Here is a 13,441-nt window from a genome sequence, read left to right on the forward strand (position 1 = left end):
GTTGTAAGCCGGAAAGGAATCCTTACGTTTAATTTATTCAGTATCTCGGTGGATTTTAATATGGCCCAAGACGATTAATTGGAATCAGGTGATTACTAGTTTCCAAAAATGATTTTCTTTTCATCGGAAGGTTAAAAAGGCTTTCAATTGGGGGTTAGGTCTAGTCTTATATTTTTAGTTCTAGAGTCTATTGGTATCTATTATATTTCTCTTCTTCTTATGCCAGTTAAATAACCCTAGCTAAGCTTGGGTTTCGTTCAACTCATTTGCACCCGCAATACTTTATTATTTAAACTAGACAGGTGCCCGCGCGATGCAACGGTGTACGCGCAAACGTAACCGGTGTTAGTACGTTTGTAACCTTGCAACTGTGCGTACGTAGCCCGACGATTGTATGAATTTAACATGGCATCGGGCGTGTAGCCAGTGCAGTAAGCGCACCACATAACGCTTATACGCGAGCAATCTGGTATGTATGAACAACATCATCCACGTAAATGTTGCTTGAACGCGCGCAACCGGTGGCGAAAATCAAGAAGCAAAGATGAAATGTAAAGTAATTTCAAATAAACTACTTTTTAACCTAATCCGTTTTGACGGACGCGTTCCGACCCGAAAACGTTTCAACCCGAAGCCCATTTTGACATGACTCGTTTTGATCTAAACACATCCCGACATGAACTAAATTAACCCTTTTTTTGTATTAACTTGTTTCAAACCTAACTCGTTTCGACACCATTAGCCAAACATGCCCGACCTGTTGCCGGTAATAACTATAATCACGTAGCATGCTAGTTTTTTTAAAAATTAATAAACTACAGCAATACCATACTTAAATTAAAGAGAATAAAGTTTTCGTTTTTATGGTGTAATTTTTTAGAAAAAATATTAACGTGTGAAAAAATTATGACCGTTAAAAAGTCATAGGGATGGTTTATAACGAGAGGAAAATGTGTAACTATTTAATAAATTAACAAAACTTGATTGAAGTTAAAGGACTATTATTGTAAATTATTTTTTAGTGTGCAAAGACTATATTATCTTCACGTTCTTAAAATTTTATGCATTGTTACTTGTATAATATGCAACAAGAGTGGTACCTATTAAAATTTAAGAGGCCCCTCACTTCTATACTAGTTTGAGACCCATGTATTACAAGAGGAATTAATGAAAATTACAATATTTAAATGTTAAACAAAATACGATCAATAACACAATTATCATATATTGTTAATACAATGACAACTTTCATTAAAATTACAGGAATTACAAAACAAACATTACACAAGTCGTCTACAAATAAGAAAAAATTTCCTTGTACACTACATTTGTGGTTGTATTTGTCAGATTACCTTGTTTTTATTACTACCGCGATAAATATGGCGAAATGTCCATGCATTGTCATGTAAATCTCGGGCCACAAGCTCTTGTGCGGGCGGTTGTATGGAAAAATCCTATTAAAAAATGTTTGTTATCACATAAAACACAAATTTTTCAACTTTACGATGGGTTGATTCAGGTTAAGGTTTTTCTCTAACAGGTCAAACCGGTAGAATTAACAAAATTAGAAGGAAATGGGCCAAATGAGTTGACCGAGTCAAAAGTCAACAAACGTCTACTGAAAAGAAGTTGAACTCACAAGAGGCGGAAAGATTTTTTCGGCTGCTCGACGAGGAACAGAAAAGCCTCCATGAGTGCTAGTATCACTTGTTGTCAAAGTTTTGCAAAAAAAACTCAATGTGTGGCTTATGTGCTTTCATTGAAAAATCTAACCTCAATAGTGCTTCTCTATCAAACTGCTAATGATAAACAATTATGAATTATAGTCAATAACCTAAATCTAGTCTTATTTATTTAGTTCTCAAGTCTATTGGTATCTACTATATTTCTCTTTTTCTTATGCCAGGTAAATAACCCTAGCTAAGCTTGGGTTTGGCTCGGCTCATTTGCACCCGTAATACTTTATTATTTAAATATTCATATAATAAGACAATTGATTTTATAAGTGTCAAACTATCAACTCTTATCTTGTCGTTTAAAACTAAGAAGGGGACGCACGTCTCTACAATAATCATTTTTATTTAAGAAAGTTTTACATTCATTTCAATATCATATATATATTTATTGGTCAAATACAAAACCCGTGTAAATTTGTTATGATGTGAGGTTGGGAAATAATAAGTGGCATATTATAACTGTGTTTAAAACGTTAGAATTACCAATTAATATATAGTACTAGTCATGTTTTAGTACACAATAAACTTGACATGACTAGTACAGTCACACTTGTAAAATAGTGTTTTATATTTGACCCAATTATGTCAAGTAATCGTTAAATATTTGGTATATTCTTAGTTTGTTATTAATTAAGCACTCGCTTTTGATTTCCAAATACATTTTTCCGTTACCTATTTTTATATATTTAAATGTTTTCAACACTACTAACAAAATAAAATACGATAACTTACAAGCATACATCCTCATAATAGAATGTTTGAAATATTTAAATATGTAACTTTCATGATGATTTAAATCGTAAAAAATAAGTACATACTATATAACATAAAAATTTTAAACTAATTATCTAATATATATCACAAAAGAAAAGTTTATTCTTAGCATAATAAACATTAGGCAACGACAAGATAAAATAAAAAGGGAAAATTACTGTTTGCGTCCCTGTGGTTTTAGGACGGAGGCACAATGAGTCCTGTAAATTTTTTTTGAACTAGATGAGGACGGTTTCAGAAACGAACAATTTGAGTCCACATGGTTTCAGAAACGAACAATTTGAGTCCCTGTGGTTTCAGTAAGATGAAAGTTTACCCTGAAAGTTAAGTAAAGGCAGAGACTCAAATGGTTCATTTTTGAAACCACAAAAACTCAATCAGTTCAAAAAAATTTTCAGAGACTCATTGTGTCTCCGCCTTAAAACCACATGAACGCAAACAGTGATTTTCACCTATACGATTTGGGTGGATAATCACGTTGGACATCACCTAAATCATATACCTACCAGTATTCAAACCCAAGAAGAGGGTTATTTTTTTGTTTTTTGTTTTTTTTATTAATCTCATACTGACCGAAATAACCGTCCTTGATATTTTTAACCAGTATTCTCGTTGATGCACGTTTATTTTCTAATCCCTATTTATTTTCCCATGTTTGTCTTTAGGAGTTTAGGTCGGTATAACCTTGTGAATTAAGAAATCAAACTTATGTAAACCACATGAATTATAAAGTAATTAAAATACAAGACAAGCCACTAATTTCTATAAGTTGATGATCACAATTTGGAATCATACAAAATAGTGAAAATGACATAACTTGTCTTTATTAATGTTACACACTTTTTTGTTACCAACCAATGACTTTTAGATTTTATATATGACCCGTTTCTTTACGTGTGTATATATATATATATGATCTATAAACACACAAAGTTTCATAATCTTCATCTTCATTTTCATCAATGGCCATTGTTTCCATATTAGCTTTCATCGCGGATTGGTCCACACCCACGGTTTTGTTTTGTGTTCTTAACCTCATGATCGCCACCATCTTCATTGCTTCAAACTACAAGGCTCCTAATCATCATCATGATACACCGAGTCAACTCGCTCGATCTCCGTCTTTGTTGGAACGAGTCAAGTCAGTGAATTTATCATCCTTTAGCTTCTACACAACCCCAGATCAATCTAAAACAACCGAGTCAAACTCAACCGAGTCACACTCAGTGAGTCAACTCGGTCGTCGCCCGTCTCTTTTGCAACGAGTTAAGTCAATTGATTTCTCTTTCTCTTCTTTCCACAACTCGGTGCCCAACGAGTCAGAGCAACTCGGTAACTCACCGACTGAAAGAACTCGAACTTTTTCGTTGATTGACCGAGTCAAGTCGTTCAAACTCACCACCCCTTTCAACTCGGATCAACACTCGGACAACACAGAATCTAGCAAAGACGAACATTTGGACATCGAACCACATCAGGATTCAGTTGAAGATAATAATAGTAATAATGTCACAAGTGTCAAGTCTCCCCACAACGAATCACTAAATTGTAAGTGTTTTCTTTTTATATAGCATTCTATATAGGATTCTGTTAAACAAATGAGTATCACCATCAGAATATTATTTGACAAATATTTATCATTACTGACGAATACCACAGAATTTCCTAACAAATTTTTTTTATAAAATACGCCGTTAAGTTACAGTCAAATTACAGATGAAATAAAAAACATTAATGTCACAAGCAGCAAGTTACCCCACAACAAATAAGCTAATTGTAAGTATTATCTTTATATATTTACCCTATTAAACAAATTAGTATACGAACAAAAACATTATTTAAAATTCATCGGATAAATTACATAAATTTAGAAAGATAATAATTAAGAAAAACCTTTTCTTGGATAACCGTATGTAATAGTGCGTTGGTAATGAAAGATTTGAACTAGACCTCCAAGATTGTCAATTCAAACCTTTAGCCCACTCGGGTTTTTCATTCCATCGTGTGTTACGCTAGAGAGTTCTGCTCTTGTGGTAGCACAACTACCGTCAACTGTCAAGTGGCAGCCGGCAGTATGGTTTCCTGGGGAACGCCCTCTGAAGCCAGCGTGGGCCCGATTAAAACAACATAGTCTGGTTTGAGTGAGGCAGCAGAGTCATCCGTCACTTATAAGTTATATTTATTTGTTTTGGATAAATTACAGTCAGATTACCGACAGAATCCATAAATTTAAAAAAGTTAATAATTAGGCAAAACTTTTTCGAGGATAATTGTGTGTCATAGCATGTTGGTAATTTGTCGAAAATAGATTACGAACGACCATATGTCACGTAACTAAGTTCAACGACGAATTTCCCATGGAGTCATCCTCAGGATAGGACCTAGGGGGTGTCCCACAACTTTCACAGCGAAGTGCAAAATTAGTTCAAACTTTTTTTGCTTCTCCGTTTATGTAACTGGATGCCTTGAACAAATGTTGTGATATCCGTAGGTCCAAAATAATTTTTAGGATACCCCTAAATTCTCCTTCTAAATCTGCCATTGGTCTACTTAATGTTTATGAGCCACGTCTACTTGATTATTAAAGCTATATTTATTTTTATGAGCCACGTCTACTTAATTATTGCTTGTAGCATTTGTATAGCATGTTCACATGGGTGGCTCGTGGGACAGCAAAAACAAGCTAGGGCTTTAGGCCCACGCTTAATTAAGGCAATCAAGTCCAAAAAAACATTATCTACCTATATCATTAAAGCAACGCATTCTTTCCACATGTCATTCAACTAGCCAACTAGTGCAAAAAAAATTTTGATCGTACATTACCGGAAATCTTTTTACCCGTTTCGCGCGTATTGGTAGTCGGTTTCGCATTTTGCGCGTATGGGGGGCCGGCAACGCATTTCACACTTCCCCAGCATGGTTATCCGCTGCATGTACAGGTGTTAAATTACCTGTTTCGTGTCTACTGGCACCCAACTACCAGTCTCGGGGGTTTGGTAATGCATTTCGAGTGTACCGGTGCCTGGTAACGCATTTCGCTCATACAACCACCTTGTTATGCGTTTCACGCATCTCGGGACTAGTTTAGCAGTACGCGCGTCTCCACGCCCGGTCACCTGTTTAGCGCATGCGGACGCCTGGTTGCGTGTTTCGTACCGGCGCACGGTAACCCGTTTCATGCCTACCTTCACCCGATTATTTAAGTTAGGCTTTTCAGTTTTAATTAAATGGTAGGCTTTTAATCATCTTGCGCTTTTAAAACTTTAAAAGGTAAAGTTTTGGGTTTTCAAAATTTTTGAGGGGTAGCTTAATATAATTTTTAGGGGTAACGTAGTGTATAGAACGTAAAAGTTTTCACCTCACCGGAAAAGTTAAGGGGTAGCGGGTACTACCCCTCCTTATAAGCTAGGTCCGCCTCTGGTGCCAAGTGTATAACTTTCCGTTTTTATAATTTTCATTTAATGAATGATAAAATGAAAAATATAATGTTGATTGGAATTGAACTCACTACCTTAGTTTTAAAATATTTGTGACTTACCACCTCAACTAGGATGAATTAATGTTAACCTTCTTTTTTTCTTAATTTTTATAGATTCACAACCTTATATTTGGATTTCTTTAAAAATATAAATTCAAAATATTCTTACTAATATATATTCTATGTATTTTAGAAAAAAAATTATTTATATCTTATAAATCCATAAGGTATGTTATTATGTATATTACTAACTTTAACTTTTTTGTTTATTTTTTAATCACCCGTGTATCACACGGGCTATATCCTAGTATATAAATATATTATAATGGGTAAAGTATACTTAAGGTAATGTATTGGTATTGTGGTAGACTTGGTTGCTACTAAAATATAGGTTATGAGTCCAAAACTTTTAATAAACAATTTTTTTTTTAACAATTGTCATAAAAAGGCCCCAAAATCTTGTTTCGATTTAGGCCTCCATATTCGTTGAGCCGGCCCTGCATGTTCGTATAACATATTTACTGTCTGCTTAATTATTGATTATTAAAGCTTGTAGCATTTGTATAACATGATTTACTATAGTGTCGGAAAAGTCTACCGTGACTCCCGTGAAGAGGTTACCTAGCCGGCTATCGAAATCAAGTAGCGAGGTGGCGTCATCAGAGGACGATGAAGTAGATGACGAACGAAAGCCGCAAGCAACAAGGAAAGCCGCAGTTCGGGTGCATGATGAAAGTGTAGATGCAAAAGCTGATGACTTTATTAAAAGGTTTAAACAACAATTGAAGTTACAAAGGCTTGATTCTCTTCAAAGGTTAAGAGAAATGCTTAATAGAGGAACATGAATATGTATGTTTGAAATTATAGAATTTGTTGACGTAAATGCCCTTGATTATTGAGTTATTTGCATCTTGTTTACTAATTAAATATATGGGTAATTTGGTCATTTCATTGTTTTGTTCTAGTAACATGGCCGGCTCATGAAGTGATTAGGCCCACACCTAATTAAGGTCTCAAAATAAATAAAAACATTATATATAGATATATATTATAATGGGTAAAATAAACTCAAAATTATTTATTGATATGGTGGTAAACTTAGTTGTTGCTAAACTCCAGGTCACAAGCTTGAGGCCTCTAATAAGCTGTTTTACTTATCTATTTTTTTCTTCACAATTGTTATGAAATGGTCACAGAATTGCATTTCAATTTAGGTCTCTAAAATCATCGTTAAGCCGGCTCTGCCTACTACCTAGGTAATGTTGCCGGCCGGAGTGAAGTAATGATAGAAATTAAACGTTGGATTAGATTGTTTCATATGATGTTCTATTCGGTGGTCGTTTCCTTTGAGTCTTACACTAGCCGTCTTTCTATATTTTATAGGATTTGTTTTAAATTATTGTTGTATATTTATTATATATCTTTTATTGGACTTGGTTTATATACTGTTGGCATGAAAAAAAAAATAGGTTTTGTGTAGACTAACAAGATTACACTAGCCGTTTAAAAAAATAGGTTGGGTTCGGGTTGATCCGTTTAAAAAACAAGTCAAGTTTGGGTTGGTACATAATTAGTTTAAAGTGATGGGTAAAGTGCTACAAAAATGAGTTTAAAGAAGTTGACATGTTCCAAAAATTTACAAATCGAGTTTATTATTCCTGAAATGAAAAAGAGGTACTCGTGTGAAAAAAATTCGAAGTTACATTGTAGTAAGCCAAGTTACATCAAATGTTCCAAACGTTGGTTGATGTACATGTTGATGTACATATTCAATACAATCAAAAGTTTTCAAGATAATCTCAATGCATCAAATTATATGGCCTCTTTCACTACTCTTGTGTTCGTAGGCAGCATCAGCACCAACTAAGTACCTAATTCGCCATGAATAGCACTGAAGTGTTACTATTTCCTAAAAGGAAGAAAGTGATATTTGTATATAACAAGTCACATGGCTCACATGTTTGACATAAAGTCTTAAAAGGTATTAGGCATACCCTTCTAGATATACTAATCACAAGAATGGACTAAGGTTTGAATTAAACAAAATGACACGTTATTATGACACACTTGTGCCTTTCAAACACGACCCATTTAACATAACACAAAATGTTTTGTTAGCTTTATCAGTTGCTTGCATATACCATGGAAGCTAAATTTCATGATGAAAGTTTACAAGGTACAACCCATGCTCACATGGGTAAAACCAATGGTAGTGAGTGTTTATCTTGTTTGATTTTTACCTTTGAATTACAAGTTATAACAATCCTAAAATCATACCATACTTTATAATATTAAAACTTGAAGCCAATTTACGATTATTAAAGATATTGATGCGACCAAATCACTTGCCGCTCTTACTGTTGCTTTGATGAGATCATGTGAGGAGCCGGTGATGCAAAGACAAACATTGCAGTGGACTGGGGCTAGATCCCAGATCATGACATCCAACAATTAAGATGGGATGAATCGCTCACAACAAAGGTTTTGTTGAGTTAAAACATATGTTAATTAAACATAGATCAATAAGATAGCATAAAAAGTGGATAATGACCTATGACCAATATAGTAACCTTCATGGTAGAGGTTACCATTGACAGGAAGATGATAAAAAAAAAAATAAAAACTATTGGCACATGATAAATAAGTGAGATTTCTTTTTGTGCAAGTGAGAGGACAATACTATATAAGAACTCACTCGTGACTCAACAACATATTATTTTTATCATAAAGGGAGGAGTTTGTTTTAACTTTTTTCAAACTTTATACTTTTAGGTAGTCTTTATATATGCCTTCAAGCAAAGTAAGGTGGTGTTTGTTTTTGCTTAAAACATCTGCAGGAGCCTTATGTCTGCGGGCGCGCAGACATAAACTTCTGAAGACTGTTTGTTTTTTTTTAAATAAGATCTGCAAACTGTTTTTATGGTCTTAAAAAAGAAGCTATTGTTTAACTTCTTCACACATCTTCACATTTCTTAACATCCTACCAACACTTAATGTCCAACGCCACCACCACCCATCGTGTGCCGCCACCACCACCACCACCCACCGTCTGCCACCACCACCACCCACCACCACCATCTATCACCGCCACCACCCACCGTCCGCCACCACCCACCGTCCATTACCACCACAACCCACCACCACCACCACCATCCACCACCCACCACCACCGTCCACCACCACCACCACCCACCCGTCGGCCACAACCATCGTGTCCACTACCACCACCCACCATCCGCCACCACCACCACCGTCCATCACCACCACCACCATCCATCACCACCACCACCCACCCGTCGGCCATAACCATCGTCCACTACCACCACCCACCGTTCGCCACCACCCACCACCAACACCGTCCACCACCCACCACCATCACCGTCCATCACCACCACTACCCACCGTTCGCCACCACCGTCCATCGCCCACCACCAACTATTTTACTAGTCTACAGACGTTGAATGACTTCTATCTACTGTGATATGTATGATAGGTAACTAATTTTCAGCTTATGCAGACGATACCCAGTTTATAAAACAAACAGTATTATATTTTCAGATTACAAACCTTCAGACCACATCTTCAGTTGCAAACATGAAATCAGATTGCAGACAGTTTTTGTCTTCAAAAACAAACAACACCTAAGTCTGCCTTGAAATGATATTATAAGTATATGATCATTATAATATAGATAAAATGAAGTAATGCTTGATATAAATTTTATATATATATAGGGGTGGGTTAAAATAAAAAGAGGTAGTTTTCTAGAAAGACTAAGAATAAATCATAGCCATTGGATCATGTTAATCAATGGTTGAGATTTAAAATTACCAAAAACCGACATAGTTTCCTAGAATTACTCTTTCACCGTTATAACCGATACAGTTTTCTAAAAATATTCTTTTACCATTGGTTTTAATGCAAAATGTCAAAAATCTACTGGTTCCTACTATTCCTAGGAAACTTTTTATTCTTATTTGAATACTTTTCTATATATATATAGGATGGTTTCTTTAAGAACTCAATTTTTTCTAAAAAATTTAAGAACTAATCACAACCAATCATATAATTTATTTTGAATTTTCTTTTATTTTTAATACAAAGGGTAGTTTTGTAAAATGGATAGTCAACAAAATCTTACTAATTATCATAATTTCCTTGATTATCTCCTGATGTCGTTAATTTTATTTGACCACGATGATTTTATATTAATAGTTCCAGTTACTTAATTCGAATGAATGTTGAGTTGTTATAGAATATGGAACATGTGTATATGTCATTTAAAAGAATCTATAATGGGTACTCGTGCATATACTCTCATATTAAATTATACTGTTTTTAACCTCAAGTAAATACATATATGTAATATATATGTAAATACATATATGTAATTTATCAACTGTATATGTTTTTTCTGAATGTATATATATGTAATTGGTCGAAAGGTTGTATACACATATGAAGGTAACTTGTTTTATGTATATGTAACTTAACTAATTACATATATACAAAATCTCTAAATTTTCCGTTTAAAAAACATATACGTAAATTCTAACACGTGTATTATACATGTAATTATATCCTCATATACAATTACCATTGTATATATTTTTTCTAATTTTTTTTAATTCAAAATAAATAGATATTAAAACTAATTATTTAAGTTTTTTATTACATCGAAACAGAAGGCATGCGGGCAACAATCTGCGCTGCTACCTCTTTTTGAATTGCAAACCAATCTTTTAAAAACTACATTTTTCTAAATGTACATATATGTAATTGGTCGTATACACATATGAAGGTAACTTGTTTTACGTATATGTAACTTAACTAATTACTTATATGCAAAATCTCTAAATTTCCTGTTTAAAAAAAACATATATGTAAATTCTAACACGTGTAACAAACCAATCATATATGTAATTATATCCTCATATACAATGACCAATAAAACAAAATATTAATATCATTAACCAAGGAATCGAATGAAATTAATTACCATGAACCGCCAACAATAGTTTCAAATATTAGGGGTAGGAGGTTTGTAAATCATATGTAAATGTTTAACTGTATTGGTTTTGTTTGATCTATGTTGACTACTTAGTCTCATGTGGTTTGTGGTAACAAAAAATGAGTGTTCAAAAAATAGTACAAAACAACGGAATTAAATATCCAAATTAATCACATGAAATATGCCAACTAATGAAATAATAGAATTAGTTCTCCATGTACATTCTTCTATTATTTCCCATCTGGTGTTAAAATATATGCACAGAACATAAATAAAATAATATTCACAAAATCTTCGTTTGAATTTTTGTCATTAAAGAGAGAGACTAATTCAATTAATTTTTAAATGACTTATTTATTTTTAATAATATTTAAGAGAGAGAGAGAGAAAAAGAGAGTTTTTATAGGAAATATTTAAGAAATAGAATAAATTTAATACCTATAATACCCTTTTGTTGTTTAATTATTGTCCATAGTCTTTTATCTAATTACTCAAATGTCACTACTCTTTTGAACCACTGACCTGATGAGTTCTCAAAGTTTTTAACATATGTAGAGGTTCTTAAATAAACCCTCCCATATATATATATATATATAATATATATAAAACATTACTTGTCATGTGCATTTGTTTGATATAAATTAACTGTTTGTATTAAATAATTATTTATAGTAAGAAATGATATTAAAAATCTTAAAACGAATATGCATAGCGTTCTTAATTTATTCACTATCATTTGTAAATATTATATAAAGTTGAATGTGCATTTCATTTGAAACATTATTTTAAGACTAGTTAATTAAAACTATTATACTTGCTTTACTACTTTAAAAGATACCGAAACTAAACAAAACCAAAGCCTAAAAAATAAAAAGAAACTTAATGATCATATGCATTTGTTTGATATAAATTAATAAGCTTTTATCATGTTAAGTGATTCATATTATTTTATTTATAGATTTAGTACAAAATACGGTTAGAATAAAAACTTGATGGTATTTAATTAATTACAATATTTTGTTCGTACGTGTATCTAAACCTTTTTATGCCTGAATTAAAATGTTATTGATGTATAAATGCATAGCTAGTCACATTTGTAGGTATAAGTTACGTAACTAAATAATATTAAATCATATTAAGTGTATCAACAAAGTGCGACCTCACATCTTAAATTTTCGGTATAATATAGCGAGAGTATTTTATTTTATAAAGTATTAATAAATCATGACTAACATGGCAAATTTTTTTTTATAAAATATTGATAAATCATGGCATACAATGTCATACATCATGGCAATTAGCTCTTATCTTCTTTTTATTTTTATTTTTTAGGCTTTGTATTTGGTTAGTTTCGGTATCTTTTAAACTTATAAAGCAAATATAATAGTTTTAATTAACTAGTCTTAAAATAATGCTTAAAATGAAATGCGCATTCAACTATATAATAATCACAATAACGATAATGCATTAAATAAGAACGCTATACATATCCGTTTTAAGATTTTTATATCATTTCTTACTATAAATAATTATTTAACACAAACAGTTAAATTTACATACACAAAACGATTAAATTCAAACATCTACACCGAGGCTAAAAACAGAATCACAAGAGCGAGAGACAACAAATGGAGTAACAGTAACAAACATTGTATTGTTCAAGTTCATCTATGACATGCTTTTGATCAACATGTTGTTCGTAGTGTGTCTGTTCGTCCATATACTTTCATGAGTGTTTTGTTCGTATCACGTGGGTTCGTCTGGGACACGTTCATGGGTTGTTCGTGTGGCAGTATGGATGAACTGTGTTGGTTCATTTCAAATCAGTGCATATGTATTTGATCAGAAAATTAACAAACCCAAAAGAAGCTAATGCAAGTTAATAGTAAGAAAAACCATAAAATCATGATAATAGAAGCATAAAGCAGGGAATTTAGAATATATGTATTGTAATATGAACAACTTGTCTGGGTGGTGTAGTTGGTTATCACGCTAGTCTCACACACTAGAGGTCCCCGGTTCGAACCCGGGCTCAGACATAAAACTTTTGCAATTATGGTATCAATAAATTAAAGTTCAGTACTTTTTTTATTCTATAAAAAAGAATTAAGAAAAAATTGTTTGGTTGATTTATTGATTTTATGGGTGCGCGTGTGTGGTTCAAACCAAAATTACGATTTCTGAATTTTTGAAAGCGTTCGGTTTCAGTTTTTTTTTGTTTTCGCTTTAGTTTCTGTCCGTTTTGGTTTTTCCTGTTTTTTTTTCATTTAAGCTTGAAAATTTTAGGCCGAAAAAATGTTGGGGAAAATAATGAATATAAGTATAAATTGTTTTGTTAATTGTTAGCTAGTTGATCATTATATACTTGGTCAAAAATATTTGAGTTACATATTTATTAAATTCTTTAATTATTTAAAACAAAAAATATAAATATAAATACTT

The 13,441-nt window shown here is 32.8% G+C and overlaps 1 protein-coding gene and 1 non-coding gene across 2 annotated transcripts; both read left to right on the forward strand.

Moving 5' to 3' along the window:
- Positions 1-3,244: 3,244 nt before the first annotated feature.
- On the forward strand, positions 3,245-6,965 carry LOC143632549 (uncharacterized). Its single transcript, XM_077101037.1, has 2 exons — positions 3,245-4,058; positions 6,571-6,965. The coding sequence occupies exons 1-2, from the start codon at positions 3,473-3,475 to the stop codon at positions 6,831-6,833; spliced, it is 849 nt and encodes a 282-aa protein (XP_076957152.1). The 5' UTR covers positions 3,245-3,472; the 3' UTR covers positions 6,834-6,965.
- Positions 6,966-12,964: 5,999 nt separating this feature from the next.
- TRNAV-CAC (transfer RNA valine (anticodon CAC)) lies at positions 12,965-13,038 on the forward strand. The gene has a single exon. It is a non-coding gene; the product is annotated as a tRNA-Val (tRNA).
- Positions 13,039-13,441: the final 403 nt, after the last annotated feature.

The sequence above is a fragment of the Bidens hawaiensis genome, unplaced genomic scaffold (assembly GCF_021521415.1).
Source record: "Bidens hawaiensis isolate Kalapana, Puna unplaced genomic scaffold, B.hawaiensis_p1.1 tig00006397_1, whole genome shotgun sequence".
Taxonomy (NCBI): domain Eukaryota; kingdom Viridiplantae; phylum Streptophyta; class Magnoliopsida; order Asterales; family Asteraceae; genus Bidens; species Bidens hawaiensis.

Excerpts from the sequence above, each read along its gene's own strand:
- LOC143632549 (XM_077101037.1), top strand. The coding sequence starts at position 3,473 with ATGGCCATTGTTTCCATATTAGCTTTCATCGCGGATTGGTCCACACCC. Across the intron at positions 4,059-6,570 it reads CCACAACGAATCACTAAATT|TGTCGGAAAAGTCTACCGTG; the intron begins GTAAGTGTTTTC and ends GATTTACTATAG.